At 46.4% G+C, this 27,792-nt stretch overlaps 1 protein-coding gene across 1 annotated transcript; it reads left to right on the top strand.

Moving 5' to 3' along the window:
- The first annotated feature begins 1,253 nt into the window (after nt 1-1,253).
- On the top strand, nt 1,254-27,757 carry Mrnip (MRN complex interacting protein). Its single transcript, XM_048451457.3, has 7 exons — nt 1,254-1,388; nt 3,465-3,524; nt 10,283-10,371; nt 22,451-22,520; nt 24,416-24,552; nt 25,183-25,267; nt 27,152-27,757. The coding sequence occupies exons 1-7, from the start codon at nt 1,323-1,325 to the stop codon at nt 27,647-27,649; spliced, it is 1,005 nt and encodes a 334-aa protein (XP_048307414.3). The 5' UTR covers nt 1,254-1,322; the 3' UTR covers nt 27,650-27,757.
- The last annotated feature ends 35 nt before the right edge of the window (nt 27,758-27,792 follow it).

Here is a 27,792-nt window from a genome sequence, read left to right as displayed (position 1 = left end):
CACCACCACCTGGCAGCAAAAAGTCAGTTTCTAAACGGGTCAGTGTGACCGATGTGGTCAGGGACACGTCATGTCTAATTTGTACTGCAGGAATGGGCAAGGGGATTAAAGAAAAAGCCAGTTTCCAGTCACTGCCTCAGAGAAATGACATGTGCAGGATTCTTTTGGGGGAATGCAAAAAAATGTTCATTGTTACTTTAATACTCAGAAAGTTAAATTCACAAATTCACCACAAAAATATATAGCTATATATGTAATACCTACATATAATAATATAAATATTACATATCCATATATAGCTGAGTTGAAACTAGGGGCGAAATAGTTTTATATCTTCTTTCATGATCCATTTGTCCTTTTGCCATTATTCCATCCTGCATCATCAAAGGAGACAATTACCTAGTCTCCTTTCTGAATTTTAGACTCACAGTCACATACACATATATTATAGGCTTTGATGGATGCAGGAGAATGTGTGGATTTTTTTTTCTTTATTTTCTGAAATTGGGTCACCTCACTTAATATACTTTCCAGGTCCATCTATTTTCTTACAACGCTGAGGGTCTCATATGCATCCCAGGCTGGTCTCAAACTTTGTAGTAGATGATCTTTAGCTTGTCTCCTGCCTCCACCTTGTGGGTGCTGAGCTTACGGTCACGCACTAGTTTTAATGTAAAACAAAACAAGATAGTTTATAATGTCTGGAATGCATAGATGTTCTGGTTGGCTGGTGGGCCTTAGGGATTAAAACAAAAAACGTGTGACTTACTCCTCCAACTTCCAGAGTGGAGCTTTGTCCAGAAGCTGAAGCATAGGACTGTTCTTGTTCCCAGCTGGACCTAGCCAGTGTTTGCAGAATTATCTGTTCTCCGGCAATTTCGGAGTCTGGCTCAAAGACTAACTTAACCCACCTTGGCTTAAATGTTCTGCAAACCCCAGCTACAGCTCTCATGCCCCTTTTGTCTCACAGGGGCGGAGAGGGTTGCAGGCAAAGGAGGCAGGTGACAGCTGATGGCTCAGAAAGACAGAAAACAACCGTCACTGCTCGGAATCAGAGGGCCAAGGTGAAAGACTAGATGCCCAAACACAGGAACACCGGTTCCTTTTTGAGGCTTGATGGAGCCCCCACGAGCATCGAGATGGGGCGCTAGCGCGGCCCAAGAGAGTGCAAGGGCGGGGCCGAAGCGGTCTGAGAGGAGCTACGAGCCGCGCTAGAGCAGGCGAGGTGGTGCTGCGGCTAGAGGGGCCGGAACCGTCATAGGGTGGGCGGGGCCTGAGCGGGAACGCGGTGTGTGAGCACAGGGCGGGAGACTGAGGCCTGAATGGCGCCCGCTCAGCAGTTTCGGGTCCTGCGGTGCTGCAGCTGCCACCTCTTTCAGGCGCATCAGGTGGGGTGGGCGCCTGCCTCACCCTTTTTCTTTGCTGGATGGTGGGCGAGATGTGGCGGGCCGCGTCTCGAATGACCTTGGGAAGTGACAGTGACGAGGTTGAGGGCTGTGCTTCTTCGCCGTCATTTTACAACGTGTCTCTGGCCATTTTGTTTCTGGGTTTTTTTTTTACTTGTTGTTGCTAAGGGTTCTGCACTGGACTGTGGGCGCGCTATCGCCCAACCCCTTGTGTATCGTTGTTCTTATTTTTGCGTGGTCGTTGTAGAAATCACAGTAATGTTTTCTGCTGAGGCGGCTTCTAGTGGATCCTAGCAGTGGTCAGTCACGAACCCAGGTTGAGGAGTAGCTTCCTTTATGTAGAACCTAGCCTCTCACACTCATGGCTCTTCCCGGTTTGATTACAGTGAGTGGACAGTTGAAGCCCTAGACTTGGGATGTTGTTCCCTAGGTGGGGTGCTTACCTAGCATTCACATCCTAAGATTCCCCTTACTGTAGGTGTGGTAGTGCAAGCCCCGGGAGTAGGAGACTTTAGTGAGTTTGAGGCCAACTAGGAATTCTAGCGATCCTATCTCAAAACAAACCTGGATACTATATAAGAAGTTTGGATGCCCTTTTGACATGGGTGTGTCTGGGTGTGCTTGATTCCTCTGTCTGCATACAGCTTTATCTGTGGGGGAATAGTCACCCCTCTGCTCATTGGAGCCCACACCACTGATACCTGATTAAACACAACAGTGTTTGAAACATTTTGTTTTGTAGCTCAAGCTGCCTTACTTGGCCTTCTTAGGCAAGTTCTCTTCTCCTAAGCTTTATTTCCAGTCCCAATCACAGTCTTGCTGATAGTGGTTTTGTTGTTGGGGGGGGGGGTGTTTGGTTTTGAAGGTGTTTTAAAAACCCACAATTCCTAATCCCCCTGCCTCAGCCTCCCAAGTACTTAAATTAGACATTTATGACTCCTCCATGCCATGCCAATCACAGCAGCCTCATGAGTCAGTTCAGATCTCTTTGTATTGTTAAGCATAACATTTTCACCAAGCAGCTTTGGTATTTTTATTAAAAAAAAAAAAAAGATTTATTGCCTGGTGATAATCCCAGCACTCGAGAGGCAGAGTCAGGGGCAGGGAATCTCAATGTGTTCAAGGCCAGCCTGGTCTACAAAGCAAGTTCCAGAACAGCCAGGGCTACACAGAGAAACCCTATCTTGAAAAAACAAAAACAGAAAAGGATTTCTATTTTATGTGTGTGGATGTTTGCCTCCATGTATGTATGTGTGCACCACGTGCAACCTGGTACCCACAGAAGCCAGAAGAGGATGTTAGATCTCCTGGAGTTGGAGTTACAGACAGGTGTGAGCTGCCACATGGGTACTAGGAACTGAACTCAGATCCTTTCGGAAGAGTAGCCAGTTCTCCTAACCACTGAGCCATATCTCTAGCCCTGTTAAGGATTTTCTTTCCTCGTTGGAGATTAATTCCAGAGCCCTGATCATGCTAGCTGCCACCGAGCACTGGAGAGAGAGAGAATGTGTGTGTGTTATGCATATTTGTGTGCAGGTGCACATGTGAAGGCCAGAAGGAAACATTAGTTCGCTCTGTCATTTCTCCTTATTTCTCCGATACAGAGTCTCTCATTGAACCTGGAGCTAGGCTGGCATCCGGCAATCCCCACTGATCCTGTTTCCATCTTCAACAGTCCTGGGAATACAGGCTCATGTGGCTAAATTCAGCTTTTCACATGGGTGCTGAGATCTGACCTTAGGTCCTCATGTTTGCGCAACAAGTACTCTTTGCCCACTGAAACATCTCTCTACCCCTCTGTTTCTCTCTCTCTCTCTCTCTCTCTCTCTCTCTCTCCTCCCTTCCTTCTTTTTTGGACCCTAAAGTGGCAAAAATCTAACTGGGTTTGCTTCATACAAATGACCAATTTTCCCAGCACCCACCTATTAAATAGTACATCCCCACCCCTCACCTAAAATGCTACCTTCAGGGCTGGTGATACAGCTAAGTTATATCTGATTCAGTTCCATCTAGTTGTATGCAATTGTGTGAGCTCTAATTTCTAAAATCTCCTCGTAGGTGAAAAAGAGTCTCAAGTGGACATGCAAGGCTTGCGGAGAGAAGCAGTCCTTTGTGCGGGTGAGTTCTGATCAGCCTCGCTTTGCACAGCCAGCATCCCTTTCTCTCACAGTTCAGCCCAGAGAGCGGCTGCACCCTGGGCTCCTTCCTCCTGGAACTGCGGGGGTGGAGCAGGGCCTAGACAGCCTCTGTCCTTCACTTGGTTGTTCAGCAAGTGTCCCTTGAGTACCTTCTGAGTGCCAGGCCAGGGAGACAATAGGAAATAGGAACGTTGCCAGTGTTGCACTCACAGATGTGCTTGCGTAGAAGGAGAAATAAATAATTTACATGTGCACACACACACATACATTCATAATTTAAATCTAGATGAACATCTTGAAAACACAAAGGGCACAGAATGGAACAGGAGTACCTGGAGAGATTTGTCAGTGGTCAAGAATGCTCACTGCTCTTGGAGAGGACCACAGTCTGTTTCCCAGGATGCATATTGGGCAGCTCATTGTTGGGACTAAGTGTGCATGTGGGTGTTGTCCAGCCCACACTGAGAGTTCATGGGAGCAAAAGCTTGATTTGTTTTGTTTACTGATGGGCCCTCAATGCCCAGTGCACTGTCCTGTCCACAGTGAGTGCTCAACATAAGCATCTATTAGAGGAGTAGATAGATAGCCAGTCCCACAATGATGGGCACTTTGTCATTTTCTTTGAGATTTACAACTCTGCAGTGAAGATTTCCATTTACTTGTTCTTTGGTTCTGGGGTTGAACCCAGGGCCTTGTGCATGCCAGACAAGCACCCTGCCACCAAGCTGTATCCCCTGTACCTGCAGTGAACTGCCTCTTTGTTCCCTTGACCAGCTATGTACTATTTCCATAGGACAGAGTCCTAAATGTGCACTGTTGTTTTAGCGGTTATCTTTCTTTTTTTAAGATTTATTTGTTTATTATGTATACAGCATTTCTTCCTTGTCTGAAGAGGACACCAGATCTCATTATAGATGGCTGTGAGCCACCATGTGGTTGCTGGGAATTGAACTCAGGACCTCTGGAAGAGCAGTCAGTGCTCTTAACCTCTGAGCCATCTCTCCAGCCCCCAACGGTTATCTTCCCAAGGAGACTCATTTAGTTGAAGTGACAGGCAGAAACACTTTGAGCGCTGAGGGTGTAAGTCACTTGGTAAGAGTGCTGGTCTAGCACACATTAGGCCTTGGGCTTGATCTCCAGCTTGTTGTAAAAGTGGATGTGGTGGTGTTCACACTTGTAATCTTAGCACTTGAAAGATAAAGACAGGAGGGTCAAGAGTTCAGAATCAAGGGGCTGGAGAGGTGGCTCCGCTGCTCTTAGAACCTGGGCTTGATTCCCAGCACCCACATGGTGGATCACAACCGTCCATAGCTGCAGTCCAGGAGATCCAATGCCTTCTGACCTCCAAGACACTGGACAAGCGAGTGGTGCATAGAGACAAATGCAGGCAAAACACTGGCACATAAATAAAACGAATTGCGGCAGGTTTCTTTTGAGCCACCATCCCGCTCCCAAATCAGGACGTTGAGACTTATTAGTTATGAATGCTCGACTTTATGCTTGTCCCACTTGCTCTTATAACTTAATTTAACCTGTTTCTCTTTATGTGTTTTGCCTTGGGACTTTTTACCTTTCTTTCATTCTGCACTTCCTATTCCATGTTTAGCTGATTGGCCCCAGGCAGCTCTTCTCCCTTGTTCTCTTGTTCTTTCTCTCCTCCTGTTTATCCTCTCTGCCCACCAGCCCCACCTATCGCTCCACTGCCTAGCTATTGTCCGTTCAGCCTTTATTAGACCGGGCAGGCACCTTAGGCAGGAAAGGCAAACATCTTTACATAGTTAAACAAGTGGAGGATAAGCAAATGTAACACACCTTTACATAGTTAAAATAATGTTCCACAACAATGAATAAGTTTAATTTTAGAAAAAAAAGTTCAAGATCATCCCCAACTTCATAGAATGTTCCGGGCTACAGGAGACTTTGTCTTAATAAAAGGGAAAAAAAGCTGGATGGCCTTTAATCCCAGCACTTGGGAAGTAGAGGCAGGTGGACCTCCTGAGTTTGAGGCTAGCCTGGTCTACTGAGTGAGTTCCAGGGATACACAGAGAAACCCTGTCTTGAAGCACCAAACAAAAGGAATGTGCTAACAATGATAGGTGTCAGGAAAAATAGACAGAATTTTGCCCTGAAAATCTACTAAAGCAAAATTGTGAGTTCAAGACCCTCTGTTGATGCTCACTGTTATTTAAAAAAGGGGGGGGCTGGCATCATCCTGTCCCCTGCCTCTCCCCATCTTTTGGGGTTTCCCTTCAGCACATAGGATCATACCCTTCAGGGGATCCACACAACCACACACCCTCAGCCTCCAAGACTAATCAGTCTAATCATGGAGTCCTGGGAGAAGCAAGGTGATTTACACGATCCCATTTCTGTGCCAGTCAGCTAAGATTGAACTCCCTAGATAGGAGCTGCCTCAGCTGGGTAGGTATGAGTGCCCCATATTGTGACTGCTACCAGGTGCTTAAGTTCTCCAAGAAGGCGGGCTTTACCTGCAGTGCAGGGGCAGTGGTGCTTGCTTAGGGTTACCAAACGACTTAGCATGAGGAAGTCATTTCTGTCCTCTCAAGAGGACACTAGGGGGGGACAGACGATGTTCTGTTATTCCCTTAAGGCTATCTGCAGCTGCCTCCAGCCAAAGGGGCAAGGGCATTGAAGAGCTCCCAGGAGACTTCTAGGGCCAGGCTCCAAAGTAGCTGACATTACAGTAGAAAGAGCTACTGTTGTCCTCACATACCAGAGACAGACTAGAGAATGAAGTCTGGTTTGTGTCTCCATAGAGGATGCGCCTCGATATACAGGGGAGCTCTTAACCCCAGATGCAGGTTATCAGTTGTTTTTAACCCTGCCTACCCCTGCACCCAGCTCCTCTCTACCGAGCCTCACTTGAACATGCTGCACACAGAACAACACTTCCTACTAGACCACGACTGCTGTGGCCAGTCAGTGACCTCCATGTTGCTAAACGTGGGTTAGTTCACAGTCCTCACGTGACAACTTATTAGCAGCATTTGTCGTGGGTTGTAGCTTCCACCTCCTTCAAACATTTCCTCGTGGCCTTTGTCTGCTGCTGGCTTCCTGGCTGTGGTTTCGGTCTGCTTTCTGGTTTCCCCATCTCCCCAACTTCTAAACCCTGAAGTGCACCGGACTCCAAGCTTCCCGCCTGGGCTCTTGCTGCACTCCCTGGGGAGAGATTGCTGACTAGGGGCTCGGATCCAGCTCAGTGCTAGAATCTGGCATGGGCAGTGGAGATACCCTGCAGCTCCCAGGCCTGTCCCCAAGCTCCTGAGCACTGCCCCACTCACCTCCTAAACTTGGGTTCACTCCCTAGCACCTCAAATTTGAAAAATGGGAACTCTGCCCTCCTGAACCTGCTGTCTCCACTATCATCCCCAACGCTTCAATGTCAGATTTCTCTTTCTTGTTTGAACTAAAAGCCTTGCCATCATCCGTGGCCCCTGGTTTTCTTTTATGCTCTTCATCAGCAGGTTTTGTCAGCCTTTCCTTCCAGGGAGATCCCGAGTGGCCTCAGCTAACTGCCGTGCCTGAGCTGGCCTCTTCCTTGCCGTGCTGTTGGCAGTAGCTTCCTAACTCACCATCCGTTTCTGTCATCAGATCTCTTCCCAGCACTGCAAACAAGGGGATCCTCTGAAAACATTGTGTTAAACAGGGCACGGTGGGCACAGCTACACCCCAACACTCAGAGGAAACGAGAAGGTTAAGAATTCAAGGTCAGCCAGTCCACCGCCTCTAATTCCTGCACTCGGGAAGCGGCATTCTCTGAGTTCGAGGCCAGGTGGTCTACAGATGAGTTCCAGGAGAGGCTCCAAAGCTACCCAGAGAAACCTAGTCTGTTAAAAAAAAAAAAAAAAAGGAAAGAAAAGAAAAGAAAAGGAATTCAAGGTCGCCCCAGCAGGACGGAGGTCAGAGCCAGCTTAGAATACTTGAGTCTTTTTAAAGACTTCTTAAAAAGACTTTTTAAAAAGAAGAAGAAACAAAGAAAAGGTGCTGAGTTGTGTGCTGCTCTGCTCAGAGCCCTAGGCAGCCTGTGTTCCTCTATTGTGAGGGGCGGTGCAGACTGGAAGTGTGTAGTCTCTCGTTCAAATGACAGGTTAAGACCTGCTACAGGCAGAAACTTTTTATGGTTTTTATTTCCTGGGGGAAGAGATTGCTGGAATATGAAGCCAGGGTTTGCACATGCTGCACACATGTTTCACCTCTGAACTAGGCATTCAGCCTCAAGCCTTCTCTTTAAGTTTAATGCCTTTTCTTTCCAAGGCAACAATTCAAATCACTAGCATGAATTTTTCTGTTGACCCTTAGATTGTTGAGTGCCGGTTTGAAACACAAATAAGAACGCTTAGTGCACATCATCAGAATTACACAATTCATCGTTCCCAGCTCATCTGTGCCTGGACAGTGGACAGGCGGAACACATTAAACTCGGCTATCTGGGTTTTTTAGATTGGTTTTGTTTGAAACAGTCTTGCTGTGTAGTCCAGGCTACCCTCGTCCGGGCTACCCTCAGACCTGCAGCAGTTCTCCTGTCTCTACCTTCTGCATCGTAGTGTTAAAATCATGGCTGCAATGCCCTGCTTTGCTCTCAGCGGCTTTTACCTCCCTCTTTGCTTCATGGTCCAGCTGGAAGACCAGGCTTCCCTGGGTTACAGTGCCACCCACCTTGCAGTGTGAACATCATATACAGAGTACACTTGGTCCCAGGAAATTCCCACACACCAAGGATCACAGGAATTCTGTGGCCAGCATGCATTGTTAACTCCATCTGCAGATATGGTGGCGGGGAGTAGTGGGCACTTAGAACATATCTCTTCTGCTCACAGACTTGACCCCTTGTCCTGTTGGGCTTCACCTGTAAATCACAAGTTAAACACTCAAATACCAGCCACTCCCCAGTATCCATGGAGACGCTTCTATAGAGTGACATGTAACCTCTAACATATCCTGCAGCATGCTTTCTTTTTTTTTAATATTTATTTATTTATTTATTATGTATACAATAATCTGTCTGTGTGTATGCCTGAAGGCCAGAAGGGGGCACCAGACCTCATTACAGATGGTTGTGAGCCACCATGTGGTTGCTGGGAATTGAACTCAGGACCTTTGGAAGAGCAGGCAATGCTCTTAACCGCTGAGCCATCTCTCCAGCCCCTGCAGCATGCTTTCTTGAGGGGTGAAGAATGGGATTATTACAGTGCCCAGGCGATCTTATACTCCTGTGTTCAAGTGATCCTCCTGCCTCAGTTTCCCAAGTAACTGGAACATAAAGGCTCATGCCACTACCTCCCTTATACTTGTTTTGCTTTTATGGGCTTGGGGAAACACAGAGTCACTACATAGCTTTGGCTGTCTTAGAACTCACAGAGATCCAACTGCTTCTCCTTCCCAAATGCTGGGTTTAAAGTGTGTGAGACCACTCCCAGCTCCTCCAGTGTACTTTAAATCACCTCTAGGTGGGTTGTAATAGCTTTTATAGTGTGCATGCTGTATATGGTGCTAGGCTACACTGATTCAGGAATAATGACAGGAAAAAGGCCTATATATGTTCAGCATGGACAGACTTTTCTCCTGAGGTTTTTCCAACTGCAGCTACTTGATTCTCCAATACAGGCTGAGTTTGGCTTTGGTAAGTAGAGCTTATTTGCTTTTAAACCCCAGAGCCTGGCGGTGGTGGCACACGCCTTTAATCCCAGCACTCAGGAGGCAAAGACAGGTGAATCTCTGAGTTCGAGGCCAGCTTGGTCTATGTTATGCCTGCATCATGTGTCTCACCTGCCCACCAGAGACCATCAGGAGCTGGGGTTCACATGCAAAAGCAGAGAGCCTTTATTGCAAACTCCAGCTCGGGCTTTCCATCCGTCCGTCACAGCGACTGAATCAGGAGAGCATTGAGCTCAGCTGTGGCAGAGGATGTGGGAGTAGGGGAATTCCGGATTTAGATGGGGGTTGAACTCCTGATTGGGCTAGAGTGGGGTAACAGAAGTCTTGTCAAACAGGGATTGGTACTGGCATTGATGCAAGGAAATTGGCAACCTATATACAGATTAGGTAAGCTTTTCTTAATATTCTGGAGCATCTAGTACTTGTTTGTCTCGATTCTGATTGAGACAGTCTGTGGTTTTTCCTGGTTATTGTAAGGACGAGGCCTAGTCCCAGTATTGTTAGTCTACAGCCTGTCATGGCTGCACTGATGTTGTTAGGCCTCTTCAGTCTACACAGTGAGTTCCAAGACAGTCAGGGATACACAGAGAAACCTGTTTTGAAAAACAAAGCAAAAATCCTCCAGAAAGAGTGGTCAAACCTGTGCATTCTTTGAGAGTGTGTGTGCACACTTTTTAGAGACGGGGTTTCACTGTGTAACAGCCTTGGCTGTCCTGGAACTAGTTCTGTAGATCAGGCTGGCCTCTGCCACCCGAGTGCTGGGATTAGAGACATGCTCCACTACTGCCTGACTGACCTTTGTATTTTTTTTTCCAAGACAGGGTTTTTCTGTATAGTCCTGGTTGTCCTAGAACTCGCTTTGTAGACCAGGCTTGCCTCAAACTCACTGAGATCTACCTGCCTCTGCCTCCCAAATGCTGGGATTAAAGGTGTGCGCCACCACCACCTGGTCCAACCTTTGTATTCTTAAAACTGCCTCAAGCTTTACAGGTACTATCTTAAATGGTTCTCACCATTCTGCTAACACTTTCTAAATGTTTATTGGTGTGTTTTTCCTCTCAGGCTTATGGTGAAGGCTCTGGTGCTGACTGTAGACGCCATGTCCAAAAGCTAAATCTGCTGCAGGGACAAGTGTCAGAGCTGTCACTCAGGTACAGTGTTTTGAAAGGAGTGGTAATTTTATCTTGTGTCCATCTTGATGAGAGGGTGGGCGTTTACAATGGATAAATCCCTTACAAGTCCCTGTGCCACAACATAGTTGGTTACACACCCTGAGCAGTCCTCTCAATAAAAATAGCTAAGACTCCAGGTGGTGGTCCCTTTAATCCCAGCACTCAGGAGGCAGAGGCAGGCATATTTCTGTGAGTTCAAGGCCAATCTGGTCTACAAAGTGAGTTCCAGGACAGTCAGGACTACACAGAGAAACCTTGTCTTGAACTCTAAGATTTGCCTGCCTCTACCTCTCGAGTGCTGGGATTAAAGGCATGTACCACCACCACCCACCAAATTTTTTACTGGCTGGAAATTTTGAATTTTTCTTTATTATTATCATGTCTGTGTATGGATGTGCAAGCTGGAGGACAGCTTTGTGACGCTGGTGCTTTCTGCCTCCGTGAGAGTCCTAAGGATCACTCACTCAGGTCACCCTGCTCGTGTGGCAGTGCCTTCACCTGCTGAGCCATCTCATCAAACTTTGGCTGTAATAGTTTAAATGCAAGCCTAGCTAGCAAGAAAATAGGGAGTCTTCAGAGGTCAACAAAAGTGAAGTGAATGTCAAAATCCACAGAAGCACCTGAACTGCAGAAGGGCTGGGGCCTGTAATCTGGAGTTGACATATGGATATCTGAGGGGCACGAGAAACAGTGGACAGAACAGAAGCCTGAACTGTGTGGGATTCAGCAGGGGACTGTCCTACTTGTATTTCAAGATGGAGTCTCACCATGTGGTCCTCTGTGCAGGTGCAATAACACCTTTCCTTACTTTACTGAGACTGGCCTCAAACTCTAGCTCCTTCTTCCTCTGCCTCCAGATACTGAGATGACAGAGGTGTGCCACTCCACCTAGCTCTGAGGATCTCCATAAACAGCTGAGTCACCAGAGACTTAGCCCTATTACACAAGTGAGCTACAAGGACACCTGCTGTGAAACAGGGTGCTTGCCTGTGTTGACCTTGGCAGTGGCCGAAGAAATCCATCCCCAAGACTTTGACACACAGGGAAGCCTTCCCTCAGGCTTCACCCTTTCTTCTCACCCTGAAAAGCCTCATGCCTAGAGTTTATTTTCCCATTATCTCAGGCAGTGGAGGTCAGTGCAGCTCTTCCCTGGAGAGCTTATCTTCAGCCTGGGTCTTTGAGAACTCCCACAGACAAAAAAGATCAAGAAGTGACTGTGCAGACCTTAAAATTGATAAGTGTGCCCAAGGAAGCATGTGAGCATGAGCAGTGGCCAGAGAAATCACACCCACACACACTTAAGAATGTGTTATGCCAGGTGGTGGTGGTGCACGCCTTTAATCCCAACACTTTAATCGGGAGGCAGAGGCAGGTGGATCCCTGTGAGTTAGAGACCAGCCTGGTCTACAAAGTGAGTTCTAGGACAGTCAGAACTGTTACACAAAGAAACCTTGTCTTGAAAAGCAAAGACAAACGTGTGTGTGTGTGTGTGAGACACACTTAGTATGTTCAATCAAAAACAAATAAAAGGCAAGGAGGGCAGAGCTGATAATCTGAGAGACTTAGAAATAGTCAAGTGAAGGCTGGGTATGGTATGTGTCCCTGTAATCCTAGCATTAAAGAGATGGAGGCCAGAGGATCATAAATTGAAGGTCATCCTTAACAACATAGTGAGGTTGAGACCAACCTGAACTACATGAGACCCTATCTCAAAATGAAGAAAGCACCCAGATGGATAGGTATATGGTTGAGTTTTGGAATGCTCACAAGGCACTGGAGCTTTTCTTCCCTTGGGGTTAGGATGTACCACCTTCTTGGCACATGCATGAGTTCTCATTGCCTCTCTGTGGGCCTCTCAGGAACTCTGGGTCCTGCCCTTTGGGTCTTTGATAGACATAGTTGCTGATGAGCTGGCAGGCAGTCTAGCATGGCCTGTCAGCTCAGCATTCTTAGCTCTGTGCAGCATTCTTCCTTCCAGAGCATGGGGACATGACCCTTCTAGAATGAAGAGGCTGTGGCACCCTTCTCATAGATAAGGGTAGGAAAAAGAATTTATGGATAGTTCTAAGACAGAAAGGCAGACCAACATGAGAATTGCTGTGGCCCACCTTGGGAAAGGAAAATAACGCTCTTGATTGTCTGGATGGAAATGGTGGTCCTAGAAGCAGGAGACACAGCTCTACCCTCCTGGTGTTGGACCCTAGAGTCCAAACACCAAGGAGGAGGAGTCGCCCCAAGAGACCATCTCTCACATAACAGCTGATGTAAAAGCATGAGGATTTTATTAATTCTTTCATGACAGGGTCTTCCAGCATTCGGGAGGCTAGAAGACCCCAAATGGCTGGTACAGGCTATTTTTAAATGGAAAAACCACAGAAGGAAGGGGTGTCTGGGGGTTTGAACTATTATGATTGGCTTATTCAAAAGGGCTGTTACCAATAATTGGCTGGAGAGTGGCTGCCAGATTAGATGAGGTAAGGGAAAACATCTGAGGGTCACTTTGCCCCTTTCCCAGAGACTAAGTCAAAACATCGGTCACTGAATCAACACCTAAGGGTTATCTATCTTGCCCCTATTCAATAACTGAGTTCTATTTGGAGAACATTCACAAGGACTCAGGGAGATGATGGAACGTTCCCAACATTTCAGTACGTGTGTGGGCAATTGTTAAGTCCTTGGTTCCCAGGGGGAAGGGGGAGCATTACTGCTGAGACTGAGAGTTGTCAGAAATGGCTTCAGAATTGTCTTAAAGTTCTACACTGGCTACATCCCTGAGTTCTTTCAGAGCTTCAGAAGAGGCTAGGATTTTTTTTTTTTATTTTATATTTCTTGAGACAGGGTCTGTTTACAGAGCCCTGGCTGCCCTGGAACTCACTGTGTAGACTAGGTTGGCCTCAAACTCAAAGATCCAGCTGCCTCTGGATCTTTTAATCCCAAGTGCTGGGATTAAAAATGTGCACTACAACTCCTGAAGAAACTGGAATTCTTGACCTTACCACAGGAAGAGTCTCAGGACAAATAAAACAAACAAAAGTTTTGAGTCAGGTGGTGGTGGTGCATGCCTTTAATCCCAATACTCGGGAGGCAGAAGCAGACAGATCTCTGTGAGTTCAAGGCCAGCCTGGTCTGGTCTACAAGAGCTAGTTCCAAGACAGGCTTCAAAGTTACAGAGAAACCCTGTCTCAAAAAACCAAAAAACCAAAAAACAAAAAAAAAAAAAAGGTTTTTTGTTTGTTTGTTTTTTGTTTTTTTGCCAGGCCTGGTGGTGAATGCCTTTCAATCCCAGCACTTAGGAGGCAGAGGCAGGTGTCCTTCAAGGACTAGGACAGCCAGGGCTGTACAGTGAAACCCTGTCTGGGGAAAAAAGAAAAAGTTTTAGTGATGGAAAGAAGATCCAGCAGTTAGGAGTGCCAGCTACTCTTCCAGAGGACCTAGGTTTTTTGGTTTGGTTTGGTTTGGTTTTTCAAGACAGGGTTTCTCTGTAGCTTTGGAGCCTGTCCTGGAGCTCACTCTGTAGACCAGGCTGGCCTCAAACTCACAGAGATCTGCCTGCCTCTGCCTCCTGTGTGCTGGGATTAAAGGACCTAGGTTTAATTCCCAGCACTCACACAGTGGCTCACAGCTGTCTTGAACTCTAATTCTTGAGAATCCAGTGCCCTTTTCTGGCCTCTATGGGCACCAGGCATGGTGCACAAATGAACAGGGGGGCAAAACATACATACACATAAAAACTAAGATACATTTTTAAAGAAAAAGGCTTTTTTTGGTTTTTGTTTTTTTTCTTTAACATTTATTTATTTATTTACTATGTACATAGTGTTCAGCCTCCATGTATGCCTGCAGGCCAGAAGAGGGCACCAGATCTCATTACAGGTGGTTGTAAGCCACCATGTGGTTGCTGGGAATTGAACTCAGGACCTCTGGAAGAGCAGTCAGTGCTCTTAACCTCTGAGCCGTCTCTCCAGCCCTTGTTTTTTTTCTTGAGACAGGATTTCTCTGTTTAGCCTTGACTCATTCTGTAAACCAGGCTGGCTTTGAACTGAAAGAAAAAGTTTTAATGTCGCCTTAAGTTTAGACACTAAGAGAAAGAAAAAAGCCAGGCAATGGTGGCACGCTTCTTTAATTCCAGCACTCAGGAGGCAGAGGCAGGTGGATCTCTGAGTTTGAGGTCAACTTGGTCTACATAGTGAATTCTAGGACAGCTAAGGCTACACAGAGAAACCCTTTCTCAAAATCAAAATAAAACAAAATCAAGAGGGGGACTATGCTATAGTCCACACCCAGGACATAGTTCCTCCAGGAATGCTGGTGCCTCCAGAGTCATGCTTACATGATTGAAAATAACCATATTTTGCTGGCTTCTGATGGGACACTGGTCACCGGGCTTTCAAGTAGCTCTTTTTTTTTCTTTTAGTAATGAAATCATGGGTTGGTTTCTGAGGAGGGTGGGACCAGCAACAGCTGGTAAAATAAAAGCATAGTCAAGGGGCAGGCCTGGTGTCACATGCCTTTAATCCCAGGCAGAGAGGCGGGTGGATCTCAGTGAGTTTGAGACCAGTCTGGTCTATATAGTGAGTTCCAGGACAACCAAAACTACACAGTGAGACCCTGTCCCTTGCCACTACCACCCCAGCTAAACAAAACAAAACAAAAACCACAAACGTAGACTCATAGGTCAAAGGGTTGAAGGAATCTATCCGTGTGAAAGACTCCCGTGGGCGTCTTCCCTCGGGAGAGACCCCGTGCCCAAAGATCAGTCGAAAACACGCAGCCGGATGCAAACAGCAAGAGGTTTATTGGATACACAGGTACCTGGGGCGACAGAGTCTCTCGGAGGACTTGCGCGCCCACAGGTTGGGGGTGAGGGGTTCTTATAGGAGAGCAAAAAGCAAGGTTTACAGAAGCAAGATGCAGGGTGGTAAATTCTTAAGCTAAATAACAATGAGGGGACTACTCAGCGGTTTACTGTTCCTCTTATCCTGCCCCCCCTTTCCTGGCTGGCGACCAGATGTCTGATTGCACAGCCCCTGACTCGTGATGAGCCCCACTTTATACGTGACTCAGGCCTCGCAATCCTCTCTTTGTTTCTATGACCAATCCATAAATCTCCTGTCTTGCAGCCAGATAAGGCTGTCCTTGCTCTAACCTCAGGTATCTTTGCTCAGCATTCCGGAGGCCCTGAATTCCGGAGGCCCTTAATTAAGCCTGTTATTTGCTCAGCATTCGGAGGTCCTGAGTTAGTTATCTGTGAACCTTTGCAAAACGGTATAACTGTGGTTAAAACGAGGGGTCCTTCACGTGCTAGGCCACAGGGGCTTTAGGTGTGGTTTTTCGTTTTTCTCTGATTTTTTTGTTTGTTTGTTTATGTGTTTGATTATTGTTTGAACCAAGCTGCAATGTGTATAGCCCTGGCAGGCCTGGAACTCCTAAAGATCTGTCTCTGCCTCCCAGGTATTCATTCAGTTAAAGGTTTGGACAACCATGCCAGCCTAAAGGCATGTTTTCACTGTAGACCAAGGTCATAGTCCTGTTTGTAAGAGTCACAGAAAGTTACAATTTACAGCTAGGAAAAGAGTTAGCTCAAAGGTACATTTTTATCTGAAGATTGTTTTGTTTTGTTGTCATTGTTTGGTTTGGTTTGGTTTTTGGCTTTTTGTTTTGTTTTGCTTTGAGACAAAAGTATCACTGTAACCAGAAACTCACTATGTAGACCAGGCTAATCTCAAACTCACATAGTTCACCTTTCTTTGTCTCCAGAGTGCTGGGATTAAAGATGTGGGCCACCACATCCTGCAAAGTTCTCATTTGAAATAACTCTATAAAAATGAATATTGTCTTTATGCAGACAGTATGTAGTGAATTTTGTTATCTCAAAATTCTCAGCTCTTGGGAAACTTCAGCCAGATTTGGGTGAGGCGCGCTTTTCTCTTTTCTTGTCCCCTTAATGTCCCTGTAATGTTCTCTGTATTTCTTTCTGTGTGAGACTGCATTTGGAAGTTTGGTGGTGTAGGTGGTGAAAGAATTTACAAAAGAAAAAAAAAAGCAGACAAAGAGAGAATTTACTGCAAAGCATTGAAGTAGAGGACAAGTTCCTGAGGACTGAGAGGGAGCAGAGAGGTCTGTGAGCCCTCCTCAGTGAGAAAAGGAGCCTTCCTCAGTGAGAATTTTGCTTTTACTTTTGGCCTTGTGTGTTTACATTGCCTTCCTGAGAGATGAACAAGGTAGTGAAGGACAGACTTCTGAACCTTGAGAGCTGAGTGGGCTGAATCTGCTTCTTAGCTTTGCTGATTGATCCATCAAAGGGTCCCAAGATCTTATGATGTAGACATTTGAAAGGCATTTGCATAGGTGAGTAGCTGTTGCAAGGCTAGACTGTGACATCATTTGAGACCTGAGGTCCTTTGTGGCAGGAGACAGGCATCGCTGGTGATAGAGCAATTGTTAATGTCCCTGAGACAATACCATCTGAAGTCTGATGGCCCAAAAAATTCTAGAAGGTTCAAGTAAGGTTCAAACCACAAAGCAAAATGACAAATGTAAAAAGACGGGGGTGGGGGGTCAAAATAGACAGACCAAGTGCAGCCAGCCAAGTTACCCGGATGTCTTAGCCCAGGGGCTAATGAACCTCGGGAAAAGCAAATGTGACTCGGTGTTGAAGGAGTCAGGAAAACACAGAGCAGAATAAGACATCCCGTGAGTGGGCAGACAAGGTGGTTCCGGGGGTGAGGTGCTCGCTTTGTGGGCCAGGGACCGCAGTGCCACACCTGCAGCTGTGTGAGGGAAGAGAGAACCAACTCCGCGGAGTCATCTGCTGGTTCCAGGTGTGCCACCCCTATCGTGCTCACTTTTTTAAAAATTTTATAAAGAAATCTTACTAGAAGGGTAAGAGGGATCAACCATGGCCGTGTTTATTCAAACCGTGGAAAACTGGCAGTGGAGAAGAAAGAACAAAGCCTGGCATGCAGGAGAAGCCCCACACATTAGGAGAGATCAGGAAGACAAGAGTCTAGGGCAGCAGAGAATTCGGGTTTTATTTTATTTTCCTGTAGGTCCCTAGGATGGAAAGACTCAAGATAGGAAACAACTGCAGATAGACTTTTGTTTGGTTGATTGGTTTTGATTTTGATGGTTTTTACAATAATAGAAGAAACAGGTGGTTATTTATCCAGAGGCAGACATTTTCATCCTGATGGGCAGATAGAGCATCCTGAAAGGACTTAACGGCCGTCCACAGAGGATCTGCCTTGTCGGGCACAGGCAGGGTGAAGAAAGCACTGTGCAGACATCTTCTAGGAGGCTGGAAGACGGCTGTGCAGTCGGGAACTAGAGCTCCCCTGCAGAGGACCTGAGTTCCAACCTCAGCACCACATCAGGTGGCTCACAACCACTTAGTGTAACTCTAGCTCCAGGGGGTCCAGGTATCCACGGGCACCAGCTTTCACAGACACATGCCCTTCCCCAAACACGTCATTAAAAGTACAAATAAATCTTTAAAAGGAAAATCCACCTCCCATTTGGGTAATTTCAAAATCAGGATCTGTGGCTCATGGCTTACTTACCAGAGTTGACCTTTGGGGTCCCTTTTAATTGGGCTAACCGTGTTCTGTAGGTCTATGGAAGTGTCAGGTCTCCTGGCTGACCCAGTCAGACTGAGAGCTCTGGTCAGGAGACGGCAGAATTTCACTTTATAACATTGCTGGTTGTTTTATTTACTTTTATTTTTATTTATTTTTTGTTTTTATTTACTTTATTTACTTTCCTTTGGGGCTTTTAAGACCAGGTAGGTGCCAAAACTTAGCCTTTTATTTATTATTATCTTTTAAAATATTTTTGAGACAGGGTCTGAACTGCGTAACCTGGCTGGCCTGGAACTCACTATGTAGCGCAGGCTGGCATAAACTCAAAGAGACCCACCTGTTTCTGCCTCCCGAGTTCTGGAATTAAAAGCAAGCTCTACCACTCCTAGCTATTTAAAACAAAGACAAAAAACTGAAAGTCTGATCTTAGGGACTTGGGGAGCCCTGTGTCTGTTTTCGTGTCTCCCCTTTCCATGTTATCTATTGGGACTGGAGGGTCTTGTTGGCCATGTGGCTTTCCCTGAAGCACAAAGGTACATTTTGCTGTCCCTTGGCTCTCCTCCTTAATGAATATATACTGGGTAGAGTCACACCTCAGGCTTCTCCATGACTTCTGTGATCAAGAGGACAAGTGACTTACTGGCCTTGTAGGGCTGCCTTAAGGGGTGGTCCTGACATTCCTGGGGTCCTGGCTGGCCTTAGAGAGGGAGCCACCAACAGAGCCTGTCCTTTGTGACTATTTCGTCATCCGTGGCTCAGGCCTCCAAGCTTTGGTTGTTGAACACCCAGGACAGTGTTGTCGATCTTGAAGAAGAAGGAATGGACCTTAACTTGTGTAACATTTAGTTAAAGCTTAGAGAAAAAAAAAGCCTTAAAATAAAATTTGAGCTGAGTGGTGGTGGTGCACCAGGTGGATCTCTGTGAGTTAAGGCCAGTCTACAGAGGTTTATAGAGTGCATTTCCAGGACAGCCAGGGCTACACAGTGAAACCCTGTCTCAAAAACAAAATAACAAATAAATAAAATTTGATTTTATTAACTTATTTAAGTAGTTAAAAGCCTGCCAAACTTGGCCAGAAATGTAACTATTTTGACAAAACATAAAATCTGGGCTTATAAGATGGTAAAGGTGCTTTGCCACCCAAGCCTGACTGTCTGAGTTCAATCCCTGGGACCCGCACTGTGGAACCAGAGAACAGACTCTGGGAGCTGTCATCTGATCTCCACATGCATGCCCCTCTCCACAAGCAAAATAAATAATAGATGTAAGAAAGGCATAAAATATTTATTCCTTAGCCCTTAGCAAAAGCAGATTATTATCTTAATAGAATTTTTTTATTATTTTAAAGAGCCTAGATTTTAGCCTAGATTGTAGTTTTATATCACTGTACTAAATTTTGATCTCAGCGATTTTAACCTTAAGTTGTTGTACATCTTAAATTGTTATCTGTTTGCATATCATTCTTAACTTGGGTAAGTCTTAGGCAAACTTCACTGTCATTTGGTATGTAAAAAACAACTCATAAACAATTCTTTTCTTCTTGGTTACACATAAGCCCAAGAATTACAGATTGTTACGTTCCAGGAAGGGCCAGCCAAGATGACAAAAGTTCCACACTGAATGACCTTCAGTTAATGAAATGATCTTAGGAGAAAAGGCAGGAGGAGGCAGAACACACAGAGCCAGAGAAAAGATTTTTAAACGTTAACCCTGTGACAACAGTTGTAGACTCAAAGTTCTCTTGAAGAACTGAGGAGAGCAAATGGTGGCTTTGCTGTGGGTCCAGTGACATCAAGCTGAACCGAGCGCCCTTGTCTTTTTTGCAGAATTTTCTTTTCCCTGGTAATGAAGGACCTGTGATCCTGTAGCCCTGAGAATCAGGCCTTCCTTGGGATTTTCTTTTCTTTTTTAAATTGTTTTTATTGATATTTATTGAGCTCTACATTCTTCTCTTCTCCCCTCCCTTCTTCTCCCCTCCTCCCCACCTTTCATGCGATTTAAGATGCTGTTGTGTGGTCCTCTAGACTTTATTGTTGTCTCTTTATCCTTTAGTGGTCCCATTTTTTTCTCCCAGAATGGTTGTCTTTTTCTTTAAAAACAAAAGAATATATTTTTTATCATTTATTTTTGTGTGCATGGGTCCTGCTAAAGAATGGTGACACCAGGGCCCACCTATCAGACAGGAAATCAGGTTTTCTTCAGCTTACGCCCACAGTGCACATGTGTGGAGGGCGGGGACAGCTTACAGGAGCTTGTTCTCTCTTCCCACCACCAGCTCACCAGCCTTGTACTCTTTTTTAGCCAGAATTAAGACAACCTATCAGTGACAGTTCCCATAAAAGGAAGGACAGTGTATTGGTATCTGGATGAGTATGAGTATTTGGGGAGTTTGGCTTTTTCCAGAAGGACTTCTGTCTTATCTGCTTACATCCCAAACACATTGCGACCAGAGTTTTCATAAGAGGCTTTTACAAAAACAGTTGAGCATCTGGCAGTTCTCAAGGCTCCGCTGATAACAAGGGGACTTCATTAAATCAGGGTCATACAAGCATCCAGGGGAAGCCAGCTAAGGAGGGAGGAAGGTCTGGTCTGGAGAGGTGGCTGGTGCTGACAGTGCCATCCAGTGAGGATGCAGGAACTGAACTCAGGTCTCCTCCTGAGGCATCTCCAGCCCCAGAGGACATTGAGTCAAACATAACCTCCAGAGCCAGCTTCTCCCTGAGTTTAAATAGTACATGACAGCCAGGTGGTGGTGGCGCGTGCCTTTAATCTCAGCACTTGGGAGGCAGAGGCAGACAGATCTTTGTGAGTTTGAGGCCAGCCTGGTCGACAGAGCTATTTCCAGGACAAGCTCAAAGCTACAGAGAAACTCTGTCTTGCGGGGGGTGGGGGACCACAGGGCAATGAAAGCTCACCTAAGTTTATTAAATATGAATATTATATCCTGATAAGTTAATTTTAAAAGGTAAAGGGCTTTAAATTTTGTTTTAGATTTATTTTGTATTATATTGCTATTTTGCCCATTTGTATATACACTGAATACATGCCTAGTAGCTGTGGAGCTCAGAAGGCCTTAGGTTCGCAGGAACCGGAGTCATAGACACCGTGTGGGTGCTGGGAACTGAACCCAAGTCCTTTGCAAGAGCAGCAATGCTCTCTTCACCATTGAACCATCTTTCCAATAAAAGTAGAGGAGTTTTATTATACTTAGTTATGTGTATGTGACATTTCTTTTAAAATTTTGCCTAAGGTGGACCTCTGTTGATTTCAGGCAAGCCTGGTCTAAATAGAGTTCCAGGCCAGCCAGGGGTACTTAATGAGATCCTGCCTTAAAATGAAACAAAACAAACAAACAAACAAAAAGAAAACAAACTGCTAGCCAAGGGTGGTGGCACACACCTTTAATCTCAGTACTCAGGAGGCAGAGGCAGGCAGATCTCCGGGAGTTTGAGGCTAGCCTGGTCTATAAGAGGTAGCTAGTTCCAGGACAGGCACCAAAGCTACAGAAAAACCTTGTCTCAAAAAACAAAACAAAAACAAAAGACACTATGACCATGGCAGTTTTTTGTTTTGTTTTGTTTTTGTTTTTGAGACAGGGTTTTTCAAGACAGGTTTTCTTTATGTAGTCCTGATCGCCCTGGAACTCTCCGTGTATACAATGCTGGCCTCAAACTCACAGAGGTCTGCTTGCCTTTGCCTCCTGAGTGCTGGGATTAAACGCATGCACCAACACCACCCAGCCCATGGCAACAATTATAGAGGAAAACATTTATTTCAGGCTGACTTGCAGCCTCTGGGTTTAGTCTATTATCCTCATGGCAGGAAGCATGGCAGCACACAGGCAGACATGGTGCTGGAGAGGTAGCTGAGAGTTCTACATCCATATTCAAGGGAGACAGGAAGAGAGAGAGAGTTTCACTGAGCCAGGCTTGAGCATCTGAAACCTCAAAGCCCACCCCCTGTGACACACTTCCTTCAACAAAGCCACACCTATTCCAACAAGGTCACACCATCTAATTAAATACCACTCTCTATGGGCCTTTGGGGGCCATTTTCATTCAAACCACTATACCCTCTGAACCATCTAGCTAGCCCAAACTCTTGGGTCCATCCTATAGTACAGTAGGCATCTTCTACATACGGTGTCATTTTGTCCTTATAGCCCCATGAGAATTACTGGCGTCTTTAGGCTGGGGAGCTGACCAATTGGGGTGCCCAGCTACAGTGGAATTTGGGGCTCACTAGAGAGAATGCAGGCACTGTCTGAGGTAGGCAGACATGGCTGGTCTAACCTCTAGTACTGTATTAGATGTTTTGTCTGGCTGTGCATCCTCTCAGTCTCAGGAAGCAATCACTGCCCAGACCTCCTGAACTGCTGAGGAGTGACTGCCTCACAGGTCCTTGTGCCCACTTGCTTCACCTTTCCTGTCCTGCATCTTCCTGGTGGTTTCCCTGGGTCATGTTTGCCATCTTCCCCCAAGGTCTGTGGACAAAACTGTAAAGGAAGAGGAAAATGCAAGCCCTCAGCAGACTGAGAACGGCAGGCAGCAGGTAAGATCATGGCAGCTGTCTCCCACTGCCCTGAGCTGCTGTGTGAGGGTTCCACTCAAGTATTGCCAAGGAACAAAATCAGAAGGCTTTTAAAGATCTGTTGGCTTTATTTGCTGCTGTAGAATCAGGTGGTACTTTAGCCCATAAAACAGAACGAGTGTTCCAACGAACTGAGCAGACGCGGATAGACCAGACAGTGGTGAAAGAAAGAAACTGAACAGAAAGAAAACTGACATCCCAAGTGACTTCCCTGGTAGGGTGGACAGGGAGACAGAATTACAGGAGAGTGACTGCTGGACTCAGTTCCGCCTGAGCATCAGCTCAGAGTTGCTGCCTTTGTGCCCATAGATACCAGCCTGTTTGGGGCATGGGGCCATTGTCGCTCTCCCGCTCTTCAGCAATTCAGTTCCGAGTTAGTGATGGGAACCTTTTTATTTTATTTATTCATTTATTTATTTATTCATTTATTCATTCATTTATTTATTTATTTATGGTTTTTTTCGAGACAGGGTTTCTCTGTGGCTTTGGAGCCTGTCCTGGAACTAGCTCTTGTAGACCAGGCTGGTCTCGAATTCACAAAGATCCGCCTGTTTCTGCCTCAAAAGTGCTGGGATTAAAGGCATGTGCCACCACCGCCCGGCTGATGGGAACCTTTTTAGTACAAGTTTTGCACTTTAGTCTGGTGTGTGGGATCTTGTGCAGAGGCTCAGCCCCAGAGTCCAAGTGTTAACGGTATTCATTAGTCATTTGTTTGCCTCACATGCCCAAGGCTGGGGATTCGATGCCCAACAACAATGACAAGTCATTTGTTCAGCAAATGCTTATTGATGCATCCAAATGAGAGACCTTGGTGTAAAGCTGCAGGAAACACCAAAGTGGAAAAAACCTGTCCTTTTGCAAAGGTGTATAAGTCATTATTGTCCTGTGTTCTGAACTTTTCTTGTCTGCTTAGAGAGCTCCCTGAACTTAATTGGTTTCACTTTGCTGCGTCTCCCCCTTCCCCTGTCCTGGAGGCAGACCTCTTCTAAGGCGAAGATGTGGGACATGCCAGAGCTTCATGTTCCCTCACTGCAGACTGGGCACTCCACAAGAGAAGGAGTGATATCCAGTATTCTCTGTCCTTGGAGGCCGAAGGAAGGCTTATAAATAGATCTCAGCCAGCACTGGGTGGGCAGTGACTGTGTTCCTAACTGACACCCTGTTATAACTAGGATGCTGTGGTCGTAGGGAGGAACTGACTGTCCAACTCTTGCTACCCACCTGCGACTATGGCCCTGCTCTGCTCATGGCTCACACTGGCCACCTCCTTTCTCCATCTGGTTTCCAAATTCTGCCTTGGTGTGGTCCTGGGTTTGAGCACCAGCACTTACTCATCTGGTATGGTGTGGTCTTCACAGATTTTCATGTTTGAACATTCTAGAGTGTCGTGACATTTGGCTTACTCCTGCTGTCCTAGCTATTTGCTCTTTTCACTCCCTCCTTGCCGTGCTTTTGTTCATCATGACAGTCCCTGGGCTGGGGAGTATTGACACTGGGGACGTTCGTGACAAGTTGTGCCCCAGTGGGCCTGTGTACATATAATTCCTTCTAGAGCAGAATTCTTAACCTGGGGTCCAGACCCCTTTGGGCTTGCATATCACATATCCTGCATATCAGATATTTACATTTTGACTCATAACTAGCATACAGTTATGAAGTAGCAACAAAAATAATGTTATTGTTGGGGTCACCACAACATGAGAACTTGTATTAAAGGGCCGCAGCATTAGGACTCTAGTCTCGGGGCAGCACTACAAGTCCTTCCTGGTGATGAGGGAGAACTTTGACCTAAGGGTTGTGAGTTAAACTTGGGCTGCTCTCAAACTCTGAGCCTTGTCCTCTATTCTGACACGTAGGCACCGTCTGAGCCCCTGGAGTCCCGTTGGCTGAAGTATCTGGACAAGGACTGTGAGGACCAAGAGCTGGGCAGAGGAAGAGCAGCTCTTGCTGAATGGCCAGGTCTGCCCTGCAGTCCAGCCCGACCAAGGAAGAGGTGCTAAACGGGTCTATCTGGTCATCACCGTGTCCTCACTGACTCCTGGGGGGAGGGGGCTGGTAACAGCTCCTAGAAAGTCACTAAGTGGGACTCTCATGTTGTACGTAAGTGGGTGGGCAAAGTGGGCAGCAGCCATCGTAGCTAACCCTCAGACTATGTGCTGCCTGGCAGAGGGAGCGGAAACCTAGCTAGACTTCCCTGGATGCCTATAAGTCCAGTCATGAGGGGGCTGAAGCCCTGAGTTCAAGGCCAGCTGTGGAAGCATGGCCAAAGTAATCAGTGGGTCTGGTGTGGGGGAGGCTTTATATGAGGTTCTCCAGATCTCCATGTGTCTCAGTGGGTTTCCATAGAAACTTCCTTAAGCTTGGGATGCTGCATGACTCTCAAAGGGCATAAATTACAATTTCAAGTAAGACTATTGTAACATCTACAAACCAGAGAAAAGGCTTGGCCGGACTGTTCCTAGAGGTGGTGTAGGAACCTGTGAAGGCTGAAAAGATTCCTATGTCAGGCCAGATCTCAGTTGCTCTCTGTGAGGACAATTGAATGAGAGAACTTAATGAATGATAGTCCTTCCTTTTTTCCTTCCTTCCTTCCTTCCTTCCTTCCTTCCTTCCTTCCTTCCAGGAAATGGAATCAGAGCACAGGGAAGCCTCCATGCAGCCTGAATGCCCAGGACTTGGACAGTGTTAAGGACAGCTTTGAATGCCAGGTCAGTGACCATGGAGCCTATGTACAATTGCATGCATGTCTGCATACACATGTGGACACACATGCAGTGTTAGGACTTTAGCCCATGGCATGTATGATAGGCATGAACATTACTGCTACACTCCAGCCCTGTGGAATTTGTTTGGTTTTGTTCTTGGAGACATGACCTTGACACCTTGCCTGGGCTAGCTTCAAACTAGCTTCAAACTTCTGGGCCCAGGTCATACTCTTCCCTGTGCCTTGTGAGCAGCTGAGACTGCAGGTACAAGGCTTGGGTAATATATTTCTTCACAATTATGAGATTTATATACTAGAAAGTTCAACTTCCGGCATGAGATGATTGTCTTTTCTGCTTAAAACTGAGTCCTGTGGCTGGGCTTGGTGGCACATACCTTTAATCTCAACACTCTGGAGACAGACACAGATGAGTCTGAGTTCAAAGCCAGCCTAGTTTACACAGCAAGTTCCAGGGTCCATAGTGGACCCTGTCTCCTCCCCTTGAAAAAGGCCAATTCCTGAGCCAGGTTTTACACCCATAATCCCAGCATTTAGGAGACTGAGGCAGGAAGAGCATGAATTCAAGGCCATTCTGACATACAGCAAGACATTGTCATGGTCATCATCCCATGTGGTTAACTCACAGCCAAGAGCACATCATGAGACCCTGCTAAGGCTGGCCAGTAAGGTTTGAGGAAAGACTGTTCATTCTGCAGAGTAGAGGAACTTCATTAATCTGCTCACAATAGAAGTTGCCCTAGGTTTCCATCCAGGAATGGCTGTTCTAGTGCACTCCTTGCTTTATAGTGTGTTGGTGATGCTCAGACCTAGCAGGCCCCACTGCACATTGAACATGGCTGAGTGCATATTTTGTATTGTGCTGCTATAGAAGCCTAGGAATGAGGGTTCTTGTTCTTTCACCTCCTCTGCCCTTAACGGTTAGCTAAGGTCTACCCAGCTCAGCCTCAGGCTGCATGCAGAGCATGGCACAAAGCCAAGAGACAGAGTTCAGTTGTTTTGTTTTTTTTTTTTCCCCAAGATAGGGTTTCACTGTGTAGCCTTGGCTGTCCTGGACCTTGCTCTGTAGACCAGGCTGGCTTTGAACTCATAAAAATCCTCCTGTCTCTGCCTTTCAAGTGCTGGGATTAAAGACCTGCACTGCCACCACCCCAGAGTTCAATTTTTGATGTTTCTTAAACTACCTAGTGCTTCCAGTAGGTATGAGTCTCATTGAGCCAGAATCATGGTAGTGAGTTACAGAGCCTTTACCGTGGACCACACCCTAGACCAAGTTTCAATTTCACCGGTCTATTCTTATATAGAGTTTACAGCAAGTTCAGTGGTAAAGCCAAGGTTAGCAGTCAGAGTCATGGTCTCTTCAGCATTATCTGGGCAGTCATGGTGCAAAGATCCAATGCTGCTATCAAATTCCTTTGTGAGCAGTGAAACCCATTTTCCTGTGCATATTTGGTTTCTCAGCTGTAAGAAGCCAGGCCTAGTTCCTTGTCACCCCTAGAGACCTCAGTGCAGCCACCTGGGCTCCAGCTTTGCAGAGATGTTCCTGCTCAGCTGGGACTGCACAGGCGTGATAGACTACATCTTTCTAAGTGGTAGTTGTCTAGGCCCCTCCCTGCTCACACCTTCTCATGGGGACTGCTGACCTGACCCAAAGCTTCCCAAGAGATGGGTTGTTCTGGATGTCTCCTTTATGTGAGGAATGTGGTCACAAGATTTCTCAGGGTAAAGTGGAGCATTTATGAACTTTGACTGTTAAACCTCACAACAGCATGTTCTAGCCTGCAGGGATTTAGGCAGTAGTTATGTAGAAAGCAGAAGTGTTAGTGCTGACGGTCCTGCCAAGCGAAACTCTTTCTCTGGCTTCTTGCAGGACTCCACTGGCCTGTTTGGGACAGAGCAACAAGGTAACAGTCCTGCCCTTGGAACTGCAGCCAACATCAGGGAACTTGGTTTTCCAAGGTGGAAACTACCAAGTCCTGTCCTGCAGGATAAGGCCCAATCTTCTAAATGGGCACGGTTTCTCCTGTCACCTGGCAACAGCCCACATGTGGATGGGAACCCATCAAGGCCTCTGCAGGAGAGCACCAGGCTAGCTGACCCAGTACAAGCTGAGCAAGGGACCCTTGAGGTCAGGACTCCAGGGGAAGGCCACTTCAGCAGGGCTCCTGCCACTGTCCAGCCTCCCCAAACCACTCACACTGCCACACCCCCGCCAGAGAGGCCTAGCAGGAAGACCCCAGACCAGCCACGGGCCACAGGGACTCCTCAAGCAAATGGTAAGCCCTTGGCTCAAGGGGCACAGAAGACCCCATCAATGCAACTATACAACCTCTTTACAACTGGAGAGGACTTTGAAGATGACCTGTAGCCTTTACTATGACTCGTGTGTGATGTGGTCCCTGTATGCCAGTCCTCCATGCCACAGATGGGGGTGCTCTAGAACAAATAACCTGACAATAAACGCCTGTCAAACAGATTTCTCTTGTGACAGCAATAATAAGGACCACAGGG

Source organism: Myodes glareolus, chromosome 9 (assembly GCF_982192425.1).
Source record: "Myodes glareolus chromosome 9, mMyoGla1.1, whole genome shotgun sequence".
NCBI lineage: Eukaryota > Metazoa > Chordata > Mammalia > Rodentia > Cricetidae > Myodes > Myodes glareolus.
This window is presented reverse-complemented; position numbering and strand designations above follow the sequence as displayed.

Bases quoted from the DNA above. Each gene is read 5' to 3' on its own strand.
- Mrnip (XM_048451457.3), top strand. From the start codon at position 1,323: ATGGCGCCCGCTCAGCAGTTTCGGGTCCTGCGGTGCTGCAGCTGCCAC. The intron at 3,525-10,282 runs GTGAGTTCTGAT...TTTTCCTCTCAG, and splicing joins AGAAGCAGTCCTTTGTGCGG to GCTTATGGTGAAGGCTCTGG. The intron at 22,521-24,415 runs GTAAGATCATGG...TCTGACACGTAG, and splicing joins CTGAGAACGGCAGGCAGCAG to GCACCGTCTGAGCCCCTGGA.